Raw genomic sequence first — 18,452 nt, forward strand, 5'->3', positions numbered from 1 at the left:
CACCCCTCAGAGTGGCGAGATACAAGCGCACACAAACCACCACATGTCAGATGTGTGGGAGAGAGACGGGTACCTTTTTTCATCTTATATGGACATGCCCGAAGATAAAAGGCTTTTGGGAACAAATTGTAGCATTTTTACACGACATGATGGGCTCACCTCTAGCCCTAGACCCCAAACAGTGTCTCTGGGGTATAGTTCCAGACACAACCGATAAATACACTAAAACCTTTTTACACGAAACACTCTTTGCAGCAAGAAAGGTTATAGCTAAAAAGTGGATGAGACAAGAGACCCCCAAAATAGTGGAATGGAAGGTGGAAATAAATAATACCCTACCATACAAGAAATGTATATATATTAATAGAGGTTGCCCAGCAAAGTACAACAAGATCTGGGATAGATGGCTCCAGGAATCTTCTACCTGTGTCTAGTATAATTGTATGACCGTAAAGAGATAAAATAGGCATAAATATGGATGGACAGTATTAACAACCAAATATGTACACCTTGAATGACAAGATAAGCTAGATATGCCTGAATTTAATGGTATCTGTTTTTTTTTTATTTCATTGATAATAATTGTAATACTGTTATAGTGTAAACATGTCATCGTAACCTCTTACTTTTTTTCTTTCTGTATGCACTAAATACTCAATAAAACCTTGTTTGATTAAAAAAAAAAAAAAAAAAAAAATGCTGTTTCTCTCTATAGGAACAAGGTAAAGAAAAATAATTATGTTGAGAATGGTCTGAAGGGGTGAGAGGGAGGTTTGGAATCAAATGTTGGTATTGCCAGGAAATGCAATTTAAATAATATAAAATAGTACAAGTGTGCTCCTTATTTTTTCCTTTACTAGCTACGCCGAGCAAGAAGGAGACAAAATGAAATAATGGCCCGAATTCAGGCTGCAATTGTGCAGATTCCCAAACCTCCACCAAACCGAACATTAAGAGCCATAGAAGCACAGAAGATCCTCAGAAAGAAGAAAGAAGCAGAGGTACATTTATTATCATTCAAATTAAAGTTTAGGTGTGAATATTTGTGGAATCTGCAAATCATTCTAGTGTTCTCCTCTACTGCAATGATTGCAGAGGTCTTCCAAGTCCAGTGCCAAGAGGCTGTCCTTCCTTGCCTGTCCAAATCATCAGATCAGAAAACACCTTGTATTCATTGAGAAAAATACTAGGTATCCTGTGAATGGTGGCAGTGCCAAGCGAGCGACCCCCTGTGGTTACTTTGCCAAATACCAACCGCTTGGCACTGGACTCGAAGGACTGCTGCTATCACTGTAGTAGCAGCAACTAGTAGTCTAGTTCAGTAGTACTGTTGTATCCAGACCACAAAGTCTAATGCCGCGTACACACAAGCGGATTTTCCATCGGAAAAAAATTTGGATGGTTTTTCCAACGGAATTCTGTTCAAACTTGTCTTGCATACACACGGTCACACAAAAGTTCTCTGAACTTTTGACCGTCAAGAATGCAGTGACGTACAACACTACGACGAGCCGAGAAAATGAAGTTCAATTCTTCCGAGCATGTGTCGAATTGTTTCCGAGCATGCGTAGGAATTCTGCGTGTCGGAATTTGTACAGACGATCGCATTTTCGGATAGGAACTTTTTCCGACCGAAAAATTGAGAACCTGCTGTCAATCTTTTGATTGACAGCTCCACCAGCAAAAGTCCGATGGAGCATACACACAGTCGCATTTTCCGACCAAAAGCTCTCATCGGTCTTTTGCTGACCGAATTTCCGATCGTGTGTACGCGGCATTAGGCCAGTTTCATATATTTGTGTTCCAATACCACACACGTAAGTGGGCATTGTGTGGTGCAGTAGAAAAGAAAAGCAGGTGCATATTTAAAGTGGAACTTTAGGCTAGAAAATGAAAATGGGTAGACAGGCAGGATTTTGAATGCAGAAGAGATATGCTTTAAAGCTACTTATATGTCTGTCCGCCCCTGTACAGTGAGCTGTGCAAGCACAGCTCACTGCACAAATTCAGTAGTGCCGAAGCTGACGGAGCTTCCGTGCATACACAGCAGTGACCTCATCTTGGCCCGGCAATTGACATCGGCTAGCGATTGAGACCTGGAAGCCAGCTGCCTGAAGATGTCAGCAGGGGAGTTCTGAGGATGGTGCATCGCCGGATTCAAGGTGAGTATGTTGAATGGCCTGTCAAAGCATCACAATGGACCTAAATAGGCACCTGTGTTTTTTTTCTAGTGCACCTCAATGCACAGTTGGTTAATATTTGTGCATTGTGATGCCCCAAAACACAAGTTCATTGGGGTGCTACTTAAAACTAATGCCACTATAACACTGCAGTTCATGTGTTACTGTGCACTTTACATTAATGCCAATATTTGAACACCATAGATCACCAGTAAACTGCTTGCAAGGGCATCTCTTTCTATAGGAAAGCATTTTACCAAGGATGAGTGCAGCAGCGATAAAAGAATCTGAAAATAATGTAGCTATAACATCATATACAAAAATGTTATTTTCAATGCAGCACCACACCCTTTGTTTAGATCCTTCTATTAAATTCATGCCTTGTTTAATTCTGTGATCTAATCATTTTATTATATGTATAATGGTATTATGAACACAAGATGGAGCCATAAAACAGCACAAGCACTTTGTTGTTGTTTTTTTTTTTTATAAGGAGGTTTACCAAGAACTGGCAAGATTTGAAAAATCAGCGAAGAAAGATGCTATGAATAACAGCATTACACCAAATGGAAGGTATGTCTGGATGTTGTACTGTTCTACTGTGCACAATTTCTAGCCATCCTGATCTAGACCAACCTTTTTCAACCAGAGTACCCTGGGGTGCCTTCAGGTTTCTTCAGGGGTGCCTTGGCAAAATGCCTACAATTACTCAAAAATTGTATGCAAGCTAGTGGGTGGATCAAGCCTGCCTTTTAGTTACATAAAGCCACATGTTTTCATTATGCACCATTACAGCCTTCTAACCCTGGGTGTCCTAACAACCAATGACGTAATTGGTTGATGAAGAAAATGTTGGGCACCTGCACTGCACTTCCCTCCCCTGCCCCTCTCTGTCAGCATTGGGTTCACATTAGCTGAACAAGGGAGGGAAACTGAGGGAGAAAAACATTGGAACACTAGTTAGTACCAGTGTGCAAAGGTATATTTGCTTTGGAAGAATAAATCATCTCTAACGTTGGTTGTCCCACATGTGTGAATGTTCCTACATTATGTAAAACTATTAGTTTAGTTTTATACATTTTAGAATGGGGTGCCCAAGATTGTGCATGATTTTTAAGGGTGCCTTGATCAAAAAAAGGTGGAGAAACACTGATCTAGACTGACAGGCTGGTTCTTTTTTTATAAGTTCTGATGGGTCTAAAAAGTAAATGTAAGCTGGTCTTAGATTTTACTCAGTATCAATCCGTAATAACAGAATTCGCAGCAGTGTATAGCGACATTCTGTACTGCACTATACCTGTGGAAGTATATAAACATGACGGTCAATTTATCAGAGGTATTTTTGTGGAAAGCTCAGCATCACATACATGATTCATTTTTTCATTCAACCAGATGAAAAAAAATTAGCTGATTCCCCCAGCCACACATTGGATGTGGATGGGGTAGTTCTTCCCGCTGAGCTATTGTATTTTGGAATGTTCCCCACCATCAGAATACACAGAACAGTGTTCCTGGCTATACAGTGCCTTGCAAAAGTATTCACCCCCTTGGCATTTTTCGTGTTTTGCTGCCTCACAAGCTGGAATTAACATGGATTGTTTGAGGATTTGCATCATTTAATTTACAGAACATGCCCACAACTTTGAAGATTTTTTTTTTTTTATTGTGAAGCAAACAACAAATAGGACAAATAACAGAAAAAGTCAATGTGCATAACTATTCACCCCCCTAAAGTCAATATTTTGTAGAGCCACCTTTTGCGGCTATCACAGCTCCAAGTCTCTATGATCTTGCCACATTTTACCACTGGGATTTTTGCCCATTCCTCCTTGCAAAACTGCTCCAGCTCCTTCAAGTTGGATGGTTTGCGCTTGTGAACAGCAATCTTTAAGTCTGACCACAAATGTTCTATTGGATTGAGGTCTGAGCTTTGACTAGGCCATTCCAACACATTTACATGTTTCCCCTTAAATCACTCAAGTGTTGCTTTAGCAATGTGTTTGGGGTCATTGTCCTGCTGGAAGGTGAAACTCCGTCCTAGCCTCAAATCACACACAGAGTGGTACAGGTTTTGCTCAAGAATATACCTGTATTTAGCACCATCCATCTTTCCCTCAACTCTGACCAGTTTCCCAGTCCCGTCTGCTGAAAAACATCCCCACAGCATGATGCTGCCACCACTTTCACTGTGGGGATGGTGTTCTTTGGGTGATGTGATGTGTTGGGTTTTTGCCAGATATAGCGTTTTCTTTGATGGCCAAAAAGTTCAATGTTAGTCTCATCAGACCAGAGCACCTTCCTCCATACATTTTGGGAGTCTCCCACATGCCTTTTCACAAACTTAGAACGTGCCGTTTTGTTTTTTGCTGAAAGTAATGGCTTTCTTCTGGCCACTCTGCCATAAAGCCCAACTCTATGGAGCATCCGGCTTATTGTTGTCCTATGTACAGATACTCCAGTCTCTGCTGTGGAACTCTGCAGCTCCTCCAGGGTTATCTTAAATCTCTGTGCTGCCTCTCTGATTAATGCCCTCCTTGCCCGGTCCATGAGTTTTGGTGTGCGGCCATCTCTTGGCAGGTTTGCTGGTGTGCCATGTTCTTTCTATTTGGTTATGATAGATTTTATGTTGCTCCTAGGGATCACCAAAGATTTGAATATTTTTTTATAACCTAACCCTGACTTGTACTTCTCAACAACATTGTCCCTTACTTGTTTGGAGAGTTCCTTGGTCTTCGTGGCAGTGTTAGTGGTGCCTCTTGCATAGGTGTTGCAGCCTCTGGGGTCTTTCAAAAAGGTGTGTATATGTAATGACAGATCATGTGACACTTAGATTGCACACAGGTGGACATCATTTCACTAATTATGTGACTTCTGAAGGTAATTGGGTGCACCAGAGCTTTTTATTGGCTTCATAACAAAGGGGGTGACTACATACGCACATGCCAATTATCATTTTTTTATTTCTGAAAAATAGTTTTATGTATTTATTTTTCTAATTTTACTTCACCAACTAGTCACCAACCAGACTATTGTGTTCTGATCCATCACATATAATTCAGATTAAAAAAACATTGAACTGAAGACTGTAATGTAACAAAACACGAAAAATGCCAAGGGGGTGAATACTTTTGCAAGGCACTGTAGGTGGCAGCACTGATCCTTTGGCAAAAACCTGACAGGCTGGTTATACACAAATCAATTGATACAACCAGCCTGCCCATGCTTGGCCCTGCTGGATTGGCCGAATTTCAATCCATGTATGGCCGGTTTTAATTTCAATGACTGTCATTAAGAAGATGTTCTAAAAATGAATAAGCTGTATAGCAAAGGTCCCAAAACTATTCAGCTCATTGATCTATTTGTGTAGTTTTAGATTGTTCATCAACCCTTAAACATGTATTATATGAAAATAATTAAGAAAATACTACTTTATATAATAGTATATGCATATATACGTAATATATGTGTGTATACTGTCAACACTTTCTCTTCCTGACATTATGGTTGTTACAATGCTGTATTTTTATAAAATGCATAGAAATCAGTTCTTTGGCACCACTCCTATCACTGTGAGTGTGAGTCTAGCAAAGTTTGAGATGAGTGTACTCACTGGCTCTCCAGCAGAGTTCAATATGTGTGTACTTAGTGGCTCCCCATCAGAGTTTGAGATGCGTGCACACTTACTGGCTCTCCAACAGAGTTTAAGATGGAGGAAACGGGATGGGAAGGTCATAGACATACAATGCAAATCATGCTGGTAAAGAAGGCCAGTAAAAACACACAGCTGATGGAGACAGTTCACTCTTGCTAGAGGCTGACCATCCAACCCTGGAAAACACTGTCTCTCCATTAGCTTCCCCACCTTCAGGCCAAGGGATTATAGAGACCTCTGATGATTAAAGTGATTGTAGAGTCTAGATTTTTTTTTTTTTATTGAAAAAACAAATGATGTTATACTTACCTGCTCTGTGCAATGTCATTTCTGTGCAGCAGATAGAAATGTCATTTAGTGCTCTTAATTGAGACATGTACACACTATAGAGCAGTGGTTCTCAACTCCTGTCCTCAGGACCCACTAACAGGCCAGATCTTAAGCATTACCTTGGGGAGATGCAGACTAGAATACTGCAATCACTGAGCAGCAAATGATATCACCTGTGATGTATTTCAGTTATCTTGCAAACCTGGCCTGTTAGTGGGTCCTGAGGACAGGAGTTTAGAACCACTGCTATAGAGGGATATGCTTTGATCATATTTCATGTCTGAGGTTTACAACCACTTTTATCATCAATTTTTCTCAGTGGCCTTCCACTCATTCTCCACCTATTTTTTTTTTCTTTTTCTCTTTCCCTTCCCTTTTAACCCAACAGTCACTTCCTCCTTTATTTCCATTGTCCCCTACCCTGTTATTTAGTATTTCTCCTTCTTCTTGCCCCTCTTTTTTCTAAATGTGGAAAACATCAGATCTTAAGACCTTATCTAGATTCCCCCTTAGTTAAGAGTGTGACATATCAAATATACAACTGTATCTCTGTTCCCATAAGATCCAACAGTGTTGGGTGTATTTGGATTGTATGATTTACATCTGCCATGTCCTGTGATGATAGCTGACTCTATAGTCTATACTGTATATACCTAGAGAGACTTGATATGATAAAGTTTGGACTGAACAAGATTTTTGCAAACTAATATATTATATATATTCCAATCTATACTGCTGTATATTTTGACCTCATTTCCTATAAATAAAGAATTAAAAAAAAAAAAAAAAATTAAACTTTTTTTCAGCATGCTTGCACAGGAGATGCAGAGCCCACAGTTGAGGCTTCCATTTAGCCACTGCCCCACACTTTGCTTGTTCTGGGATAAAAAGAGATGGTGCAGAGGTGTTCTCTACCTCAGAACTAGCACTGCTTCCAGACAGAGGCAGCATCCATTGCTAGATGGGAGGCTTGCCTCCCCAAAAGTTTCCCTTTTAAGGCCATATCCACTGAAATTAAAAAAAACTCACCCTTCCCTATTTAAGAATAAAGTTACCAAAGCAGTACTCAATCTCTCCATGTGACATGGCTGTACTCTTCTTCCTCCTATGTTCCCAGCTACCACCCCTCTTCAAAGTTGTACCCGCTTTCTGTGAATCCAGGCTGTCAAAGACATGCCCCCTGGGGGCAAGTCATTAAGCTGCCCTGGGCTCACAGAATGTTACAGAGAACAGCAACCACATCACGACGTAAGCGCCATGCTCTGCATTGTAGTGGACTGACCATCACAGGATGAAGACTCCAAATCTCAGATGACTGGACAGAGGACAGTTTCAAAAAGTCAAAAAAAGAAATGCCAGAGGCGTTGCTTCTAGATCTGGGGGGTGCTGGGCTGCCGGCAAAGGGGCCCAATGTGGAGATGGGCTTTTAAGAGGGACTCTTTAGATTGACTGAAAAAAAGTATCCAGGTTGTAAAATATTAAAATTTCTTTCAGGAGTCCAACATTGCAAAGAATAAAGTCAAATGGCAGCATTGGCAGTGGTGTCGTCAAAATAGAATCTAATGGAGATTATGTAAAAAAAATTCAGAAAAGGCTTGAAGAGGATACCATGGCACGTGAGCAGCGAGAGAAAAGAAGGCGCAGAGTCTTAATAGAGCAGCTTGTCGCTCATGGGGCACAGGAGGTAATGACATGTTATATTAGAACTGCAACAAGAGTCCCTATTCAGTGAGACAAAGCAATGCATTGGGGGTAGAGACCCACAATGACCAATCAGCCATCATCGTGTCAGTAGCAAGTAGATAAGAATTGTGAACAGACAGTTAAGAGCATAAATGCTCAGGACATTTGTTAATCAGCCATTGCAACTCAGTCCAGAGCCCCACTGAAACGTCTTCACTTCCATGTAGCTAAGAATAAGCATGTCCCCCACACACAACACTATGTAGTTTCTGCTGCCCGAGTGACCTGTCATCTGGCTCTGGTGCTGCCATGTTGTGTGTGTGGGAAATGAATGGGGGGGGATGTGTATCTTTTGTGACGGAACCACTTTGGCACCCTGATTAGGTGCTTCTGCCAAATAGCGCTTCCTGCCCTCCAAACCATTCCAGCAGACCGAGAGCTAATACCAGCCCTTTTACCCCAATCATCGTACACAGACAAGGTGTTGAGGAACTCCAAAGGAATGACCGTTTATTAAAAAGAACTACAAGGTTTTATACACTTCAAAAGTAGGTCGGTCACCACATGAACCATAAAACCAAATATTACCCAAAATATCACACAATGGTTTAGATAACGAGGTAGAGCTGACACAAGGCTAATCCCATCATAGAAACCTCCAAGAGTTAAAAATGGAAAAAGAAAAAAAGAATGGACTTTAAAGGTTGCCACTATAATCTCAAATAGGAAAAGAAATAGATCTCACATTAAGATAAAAGTATTACATTTATTGAAATCACATAAAATTACATGATCGAAAGAAGTACATGAACATGTCTATATGGTACATTGTCCTGCATGATAAAATCGGAGCAAAGAGCTGATAAAGGAAAACTACATGGATGGCCCTGGGGTGACGATACTGTAGTCCAAGAAGATTTCTTCTGGCTAGGGGCCAAACAGATGAAGTCACAAATATCAGCGCCAATGGATCACTATGCGTTTTGCAAATGGTTTCTTCAGGGGTTCCTATTGGTACATAAAAAGAGGGGGACATCCAAAAAAGAGGAGAGTACGCATGCGGAATTCAATCCATGAAGCAGTACACAAAATTGGGAAACAGAAAAAGGTAGAAGGAGCAGGAGAACCGGCTCCAAAAGATGTATAGACAGCCTGTTTTGAGGGGCCTTAATCCGAAGTGATTGGCAGCAGACTTGCACTTTGTATATATTGCCAGAGGGTGGATATGGATACTAGCCAGAGGAAATACTTGACCCTACAGATCAGTATCCGCCATAGCCTATGGTAGTCCATCCAGGTAACTTCCCCAGAAGAAAGGGGAACAGACAATAAGCCCTATTTTGCAGTTGAGTTTCAACCGAAAGTGCCGGTCCTGCTCCGTCAGATGCGCCACTCCATCTAAGAGATGTGTCGCGTAGTGATCCATTGGCGCTGATATTTGTGACTTCATCTGTTTGGCCTCTAGCCAGAAGAAATCTTCTTGGACTACAGCATCATCACTCCAGGGCCATCCATGTGGTTTTCCTTTATCAGCTCTTTGCACCGATTTTATCACGCGGGACAATGTACCATATAGACATGTTCATGTACTTTTTTCTATCATGTTTTTTATGTGATTTCAATAAATGTAATACTTTTATCTTAATGTGAGACCCATTTCTTTTCAATTTGGGATTATAGTGGCAATCTTTAAAGTCCATTCTTTTTTTCTCTCCATTCTCTCCACAGAACAATCGACGGGTAGCGGCGGCCATCTTGGCCACCGGATCGACTGTTTGGCTCCTGCTGTGTCCAATCACAGCGGGAGCATCGCTCCAGCGGCACACGCACGTCCCCTACACTGCGTGCAAGAAATCGCATACAGGTATGTGATTTTGCGCAGCCAGGCCACCCTGCCGCAGTATATGTACAGTGGGCAGTCCGGAAGCGGTAATAAACACATACTCACCTATCGCAGAATCCAGCGGGCCTAGCCCGAGTGGAAGTGGGAGCAGGTACTGTACCTGTCAAAACCAGGTACCTGTTCCCCCCAAAAAATGACATACCAAATGTGGCATAGAAGGGGGTAAGGAGTGCTTAAAGCAGAAATTCCACTTTTGGGTGGAACTCAGCTTTAAGTGTTTAGCAACAGAAGGATATGGAGAAGGATGGAGAGAAGTATCATTTACCACTGTGTATACATCCACATGTGTCACTTTAAAATCATGTGGGATGCACAAGTAGGAAAAAGAAGGAAATGAAAAGCTTAGAAGGGAGCTGAAATTGAGCATGCTCCGTAGAGGACACCAGCTGGTCTACACAATCTCAGACAATCTGCAGTGAGGACACAGAATATGGGAGGGAAAGCTGCAGGCAGGATAAACCAGTTATATTTCACTCCACACAAAACAAATGATTTAGTGGCTTTGTGAGTATGAACACTCTGTTATATAGCATGTAATGAGAATTTTTCATAGTCTGGGTTTAATGACACTTTACTATTTAAATGGAATGTCCTACCATTGATTTTGGTATGATACCGAAAATCAGCTGAACATGGCATATCTAGCTTTTCCCCTCTTGACACTGCATCTGTAGTAGACTAACAACAATGATGCCCGCAGTACACCTTAAATGTGATGCTTTCAAATTAAACTGAAATTTAAATCATTAAACAAACTAATTTCAAGGTGTATACTTCACACCAGCATTGCTGTTAGGGATGTTACAACATTGTATGTGTAGCAAATTGTAGTCCATCTTACTGAGCAGCATGCGATAGCGTATCAAGTAATCACAATGCTACCAGAGTAGTCATGATATGGTCCTCTTTACAGGAAGCATTTCGGGAGGAACAGCTTATAAACCGTTTGATGAAACAATCTCAGCAGGAGCGCAGAATCGCCGTCCAGCTCATGCACAATCGCCATGAGAAGGAAATCATAAGGCAGAACAGAATCTTCAGAGAGAAGCAGTATCAGGAACGCCGTGAGAAGGAGTTCCAGGAGGCACTTGAAAGAGAAGCGGTATGAAAGTGTTCTTCATTGGCCTAAATTTTATGAGAACGAGCCTGCCTAGCCATATGCAATTATCGATTTCAGAAAGTCAAAATGTCCCTCTGATCTTGGGGGAGGGGGTGTTGTTACAAAGAGTGTATTGACCATGAACCATGAATGAGAAGGTACAACAAAGCTTCAGAGTGTGCCCATTGTATAGAGACTTTGGGGTTTATTTACTAAAGGCAAATCCACTTTGCACTTGCAAGTGTAGTTGCTGTAGATTTGAGGGGGACATGCAAGGAAAATTAAAAAAATAGCATTTTTGCTTGCACATGATTGGATGATAAAATCAGCAGAGCCTCCCCTCATTTCAGATCTTCCCCTCAGATCTAAAGTGACTGCACTTCCATGTGCACCTGTAGTGCAAAGTGGATTTGCCTTTCGTAAATAAACCCCTTTGTCACTTTGGTACCACAATGTGACCCGTGTGCTTTACTTTTGGAGATATTAGGGGTCGGTTCACACCATGCCCACACAGGAAGGCACTGTGCCTTCCTGTTCGATTCACATGCAGTTCTGTGAGGTGCGATTTCAGCCTCATTCATTTTGAATGGGCCGAAATTGCACCACACCAAAATTAGTGTATGCACCATACTATGAAATTCACTGCACCCAGATCAGATTTGGTGCAGGCAAACAAACTGCGTTTGCGACCTGCATTTAGGGGTGTCGTTAACTTATTATTAACACCCGCTGCAGATGGCTAATGAGCTGCATTTTGAATGTGATGTGAATCGCATAGGAACACCCAGTGCGTTCCTGTGCGATTCCTGCGCCGGCATACTGTGACCCAGCTTTAAGGGGGAGATTTACTAAAACTGGTGCACACAAAATCTGGTGCAGCTGTGCGTAACCAGTCAACTTCTAGTTTTATTTTTGGCAAAGCTTAACTAAATAAGCTGAAGGCTGAATTTACACTGAGGGCCAATTCACACTAGGCGTTTACATTCCGTTTAGCATGATAAAACGTCTGTCACTGCAGGACACCCAGGAAACAATTGTTTCCTATGTGTCCAATTCACACTGCAACGCAGCTCAGTGCTACGCTAAAATGCACATATGTTGCATTTTATTGCAGCACACTGGCCCCAACCGCACTGCAATGGCAGGCCGCACAGCGCGCTGATAGACATTGCAGTGAATGAAGTGTACATTTGGAACACTCCAAATAAAGCTCACACAAAACAAAAAAAAGGGAGCAGTGCAATCCAATAAATTGTACACCACACTGTCCCCTAGCACAGCCGGCGGGAGCGGTGAATCGCTTCTGCTGCTCTGCTTTGCAATGTGAATTGGCCCTAACTTGTGATAAAATGCAGAGAAAATTGATCTACATTTCCATCCATTTTATACGCGTTTAACTTTCATTGATCTGCATTATAGCACACTTGTAAAATGCAGGTCAATGCATAGACACATAAAAAACAATTGTTTTGTATGTGTCCCGTTCATACTACAATGCTGCGTTGACCAGCGTAGCATTGCATGTGCAACACAGCAGCTCAACGCAGCATTGTAGTGTGAACAGGACACATAAAAAACACATTTTTTTTTTATGTGTCTATGCATTGATCTGCATTTTACTAGTGTGTTATAATGCAGATCAACGCAAAGTAATGCCGCGTACACATGACCGGACTTTACAGCAGACTTGGTCCGGCGGACTGGAGTCCGGCGGACAATTCGATCGTGTGTGGGCTCCAGCAGACTTTTTTTTCCCAAAAGTTCAACGGACCTAGAAATGAAACGTTTCAAATCTTTCCGACGGACTCGAGTCCGGTCGAAAAGTCCGCTCATCTGTATGCTAGTCCGACGGACAAAAAACGACGCTAGGGCAGTTATTGGCTACTGGCTATGAACTTCCTTATTTTAGTCCGGTCGTACGTCATCATGTACTAATCCGTCTGACTTTGGTTGATCGTGTGTAGGCAAGTCCGTTCATTCGGAAAGTCCTTCGAAAAGTCTGCCAGACCTAGTCCGTCGAATAGTCCGCCCGTGAATACGCGGCATAAGACGTGCATAAAATGAATGGAAAGGCACATCCATTTTCTCCAGCATTATAATACACGACAGTGTGAATTCAGCCAAAGTCGGAAGCTGATTGGTTACTATATACAGCTGCACCAGATTCTGTGTGCACCATATTCAGCCTAGGTTCACATTGGTCCGATTTGGCATGCGATTGACTTGTCAAATTGCATGCCAAATCGGCGGCTATTGCCGGCAATAGCAACATCCGAATCGGTGCAACGCCGACTTGAAGGTCCCGCACCGATTCCCAAAAGTAGTTTCTGCACTACTTTTGGCGACTTCGGGTGCAATTTCAATAGACATTTGTGCAGGAACCCGCACAGATGTCTGTCAAATCGCCCCCGAAGTTGGACTGCATTGCCGGGTTGAAATCGTGCAAATTCAGCTGAACTCTCTTGATTTCTAACCCGCAGCACTGTGAACCTGGGCTTAGTGACTCTCTAAATGTTGCCTCAAAATATTGTTCAGAACTACACATACTAATTTTTAGTTTGCTTGCCAATTCAGAAATCGTGGAAAGGATTGTTTTAATGTAATAAGTGGTTGATCTGCAGTTTAGTTGTACAGTGAGGCTAAACAGCTACCATGAAGCTCCATCACAGAAGTGCCTCACCCTCAAAAATAACGATCTTCACGTGTACAATGCACATTTAAAGGTTCCAAAATATATTCTCCACCCCATTTTCAAAACACGAATATGCTTTAGCAAAATTAATATTAATATTAATATTTATAGTTTTATACCATGAGGTTTGGAGTCCCCAGGTCAAAAAGTTGTGCTTTAGTGCTCTAGTTTACCTTCTGTTTCTAGATCTATCTTTTCCTAATATAATCCTGCCTTGTTAATCCACTTTCACATTGTACAGCTGTGTACAGCTTGTATAACAGTGTTAATGTGCTGTCCCCTCAAAATAACTCAACACACAGCCATTAATGTCTAAACCGCTGGCAACAAAAGTGAGTACACCCTAAGTGAAAATGTCAAAATTAGACCCAATTAGCCATTTTCCCTTCCTGGTGTCATGTGACTCGTTAGTGTTACAAGGTCTCAGGTGTGAATGGGAAGCAGGTGTGTTTAATTTGGTGTTATCGCTCTAACTCTCTCGTACTGGTCACTGGAAGTTCAACATGGCACCTCAATGGCAAAGAACTCTCTGAGGATCTGAAAAAAAAAATAATTGTTGCTCTACATAAAGATGGCCTAGGCTATAAGAAGATTGTCAAGACCCTGAAAACTGAGCTGCAGCACGGTGGCCAAGACCATAAAGAGGTTTAACAGGACAGGTTCCACTCAGAACAGCCCTCACCATGGTCGACTAAAGAAGTTGAGTGCACGTGCTCAGCATCATATTCAGAGGTTGTCTTTGGGAAATGAGTGCTGTCAGCATTGCTGCAGAGGTTGAAGGGGTGTGGGGGTCAGCCTGTAAGTGCTCAGACCATACGCCGCACACTGCATCCAATTGGTCTGCATGGCTGCTGTCCCAGAAGGAAGCCTCTTCTGAAGATGATGCAAAGAAAGCCTGCAAACAGTTTGCTGAAGACAAGCAGACTAGGGACATGGATTACTGGAACCATGTCCTGTGGTCTGATGAGACCAAGATAAACTTATTTGGTTCAGATGGTGTCAAGCATGTGTGGTGCCAACCAGGTGAGGAGTACAAAGACAAGTGTGTCTTGCCTACAGTGAAGCATGGTGGTGGGAGTATCATGGTCTGGGGCTGCATGAGTGCTGCCGGCACTGGGGAGCTACAGTTCATTGAGGGAACCATTAATGCCAACATGTACTGTGACATACTGAAGCAGAGCACGATCCCCTCCCTTCAGAGACTGGGCTGCAGGGCAGTATTCCAACATGATAATGACCCCAAGCACACCTCCAAGATGACCACTGGCTTGCTAAAGAAGCTGACGGGAAAGGTGATGGACTGGCCAAGCATGTCTCTAGACCTAAACCCCATTGAGCATCTGTGGGGCATCCTCAAACGGAAGGTGGAGGAGCGCAAGGTCTCTAACATCCACCAGCTCCGTGATGTTGTCATGGAGGAGTAGAAGAGGACTCCAGTGGCAACCTGTGAAGCTCTGGTGAACTCCATGCCCAAGAGGGTTAAGGCAGTGCTGGAAAATAATGGTGGCCACTCAAAATTTTGACACTTTGGGCCCAATTTGGACATTTTCATTTAGGGGTGTACTCACTTTTGTTGCCAGCTGTTTAGACATTAATGGCTGTGTGTTGAGTTATTTTGAGGGACAGCAAATTTACACTGTTATACAAGCTGTACACTCACTACTTTACATTGTACAAAGTGTCATTTCTTCAGTGTTGTCACCTGAAAAGATATAATAAAATATTTACAAAAATGTGAGGGGTGTACTCACTTTTGTGAGATACTGTAGCTGTCATTAGGTAGTTGCACATCTGCCCCTATGACAATAAGTGCTTTTGCCGATGGCATAAGTTAGATGATTCTGAGATTATTCATAATATAATGGCAGGTGCATTTGACCTACTGATCTGCATTTGACCTCCGTCAAGCGGGTTTTGCATACCCATAGATTTGTATGGGAATGCAAAACCCGCTTGAAGCAATCAAAAGCCCATTAACACAGGTCCTTACAGTGACCCTCGTATCTCTGGGATCTGACATCTACTGGATGAAAACAGCATTGCTACCTGTATGGACACTAATACGTTGTATACAGCCAGATGTGTAAAACCAATGTTGGCCAATCTAAGCATTCATCCAATACTCTGACAGTGTAGGAAATACCAACCAAGTAATACAGTAAAACCTTGGATTGCGAGCATAATTCATTTCAGAAACATGCTTGTAATCCAAAGCACTTGTATATCAAAGCAAATTTCCCCATAAGAAATAATGGAAACTCAGATGATTCGTTCCACAATCATTTATTCATAAGTCCTTCAGTTTATAGCAATGCGGAAGGTTCTGTAACCATAAAATGTCCATCCACAAATAGCAGCCTTCATATAGGGGATTAGAAGCAAAATCCATCAGGAGCTACAGTGTATAAAAGAGAAGAGAGGCGCCTCTAAGTGTAGCAATATGGTTACATTTAATGAGGGTACAACACTTAGAGGTGCCTCTCTTCTCTTTTATACTCAGTTGTGATGTGACGCTACTTGTATATCAAAACATTGCTTGTATGTCAAGTCAAAATTTATTTAAACATTTTGCTTGTCTTGCCTTGCCTTGTCTTGTCTTCTCAAACCAAGTTACTCTCAAACCAAGGTTTTACTGTACTGAAAAGTTCCCATTATCAGTTAAAAAGAAGAAAACAATTGCTGTTTCATTCCCTTTGTCACATAAAAATAACACAGAAATCTTTCATCACCTGCTAATCACAATAAGAAATTTACTTTTCTATGGGTAAAGTAAGAATTAACATCTCAGGCAAGCTTGCTGTATGATTAAAGAGTATACCTGTGCACTGTTACAGGCCTTGCAGCATCAAGCCAAGCTGGATGCCGAGGAACAAATGCGGAAAGTTCAGGAATTACACGACCAGATAGCAGCGGACCGAGCGCAGGCCCGATACAAGAAACACTTCGGCATTTGTCAGGAAATAGTGAACCAGATTGTGGATCTAGTGACAAAAACAGGAGAATACCGAGAACTAACTAACAGGTGAGAGCTTTCTCTCATTGAATGTGTTTTTTTTTTTACTTTTGAGGGTTGATTTACTAAAACCTATCAGCTTCCAGGTTTGATTGTCAAAGCTTAATTGAACAAGCTGAGGTTAGAAGCTGATTGGCTACAATGCACAGCTGTGTCAGATTTTGCAGTCTACAGTTTTAGTAAATCACCCCCTTGGTGTCTTAGATTTATACATACTCAACTTAGTGTATTCTAATGTAAGTTATAAGAATAATATCAATACACCTAAAGTGATTCTAAATGCTGTTTTTTTTTTTAATTATTATTACTAAAATATTTTTTTATTATTAATAACAAACATGGTATACCTACCTGCTCTGTGCAGTGGTTTTGCACAGAGCATCCCCGATCCTTCACTTCTCAGGTTCCCCCCCGGCGCTCATGGCTCCTCCCCTACCAAGTGCCCCTATAGCAAGGCACTTGCTATGGGGGCACTTGTGCATGCTCTCTCTCAAGCCATTTCTGTTTGTCCATAAGACACACGGAGCATGGCTCTGCCCTGCTCCCCTCTTCCTCCTCACTGGCTGTGATTGACAGCAGTAGGAGCCAATGGTTCCCACTGCTGTGTCTGAGCCAATGAGGAGAAAGAGAGAGCCAAGAGAGGCTCTGCTCTTGTGCACATCAGTGGATCAAGATTGGGCTCAAGTAAGTATTTAGGGGAAGCTGGGGGAAAAGCTGCTTGCAAGAGTTTTTTTTTTTTACCTTAAAGCGGAGTTCCACCCACTTTTACAACTTTATCTTAAAGGAAAGACCACCCCTCCACCACTCAATTTTGGATAACTATTTATTTTTATTTTTTTTTGTTTCTTACTTTTTTTTGAAGTACTGAGTGTACTTCTGTCCTACCTAGGCCACAGCCCAGGGCGTCATTTCCTGCTCCCCCACTGCCTTCTGGGACCTGTGTGTGTCCCAGAAGATGACGGGGCCATTCGGAAAGCTCCGCACGACTCGCGCCTGAAGGCTCCACTGCCAGTTTCCCTTAGTGCATCCGAGCCAATATAGCAGTGCTCCCTGGATAGGTAAGTGTCCTTATTAAAAGTCAGCAGCTACAGTGTTTGTAGCTGCTGACTTTTTTTTTTAAAATGTTTGTGGCTGGAATACGGCTTTAATGCAGAGAATGCATTAGAGTAAAAAAAAAAAACCTTCTGTCTTTAGAACCACTTTAAATTCTGAAATGTAGCATAAAAGATAATAGACATATTTTTCTAACGGCAAATAGCATTTGTATGAAATGTACTCCTGCATCAACTGCTTATCTTCAATAAGGAGTGGATATGACGTTGAGCAGAATTGGGTTTAGTTGAGGCACCTTTTTGGTCCAGACTTGAGTTTTATCTTTCAGTCAGCACATACAGCTACAATACTTCTAGCTGCTGACTTTTGGTTATGTAAAGGCTGGGTGAAGTTCCTGTATAAGCTCCACCCCCTGTCATAACTGTCAACTTTAGTGAGCAGGAGAGGATTTTGCAATGGAGGGTTAAATGATAGAGAGTGTTGCATAGTGCTAAGAGGGGACTAATTCCAAATAGAGCAGAGGTCTGGGCCCTGTGTACTGTGCCTAGTATTATACTAAGGATGCTCCACAAGGATAATTTCATGCATTTTTAGACACTGTTAGTAAAGGTTCCCAAATCTGTCTTTTTTAGTAGCATCCCTGTGTTCTCCACTCAGCTCAGATTTCTGTAACTCAGTCATGTATTATATTATACAGTGTACACATTTTAAAACAGGGAGCATACTGATAGAAGGAAATAACAAATGGATGACCTTATCAGTGTACTGCTGTTAACTGTATAATTAGCAGGCTGGCAGAGAAAGGTGTCAAAGACCAACTACCCTGTTTCCCCGAAAATAAGACCTA

At 41.9% G+C, this 18,452-nt stretch overlaps 1 protein-coding gene across 3 annotated transcripts in view; it reads left to right on the top strand.

Moving 5' to 3' along the window:
- The window catches only part of SPEF2 (sperm flagellar 2), a 226,947-nt gene that overhangs the window by 63,764 nt on the left and 144,731 nt on the right, over window positions 1-18,452 (top strand). For all 3 annotated transcript variants that reach the window (XM_073621074.1, XM_073621088.1, XM_073621082.1), the window contains exons 5-9: window positions 861-1,001; window positions 2,674-2,753; window positions 7,657-7,846; window positions 10,662-10,850; window positions 16,374-16,561. In XM_073621074.1, the coding sequence (XP_073477175.1) occupies window positions 861-1,001; window positions 2,674-2,753; window positions 7,657-7,846; window positions 10,662-10,850; window positions 16,374-16,561 (788 nt within the window). The remainder of the gene's footprint in view (window positions 1-860; window positions 1,002-2,673; window positions 2,754-7,656; window positions 7,847-10,661; window positions 10,851-16,373; window positions 16,562-18,452) is intronic.

The sequence above is a fragment of the Aquarana catesbeiana genome, linkage group LG01, assembly GCF_042186555.1.
Source record: "Aquarana catesbeiana isolate 2022-GZ linkage group LG01, ASM4218655v1, whole genome shotgun sequence".
Classification (NCBI taxonomy): domain Eukaryota; kingdom Metazoa; phylum Chordata; class Amphibia; order Anura; family Ranidae; genus Aquarana; species Aquarana catesbeiana.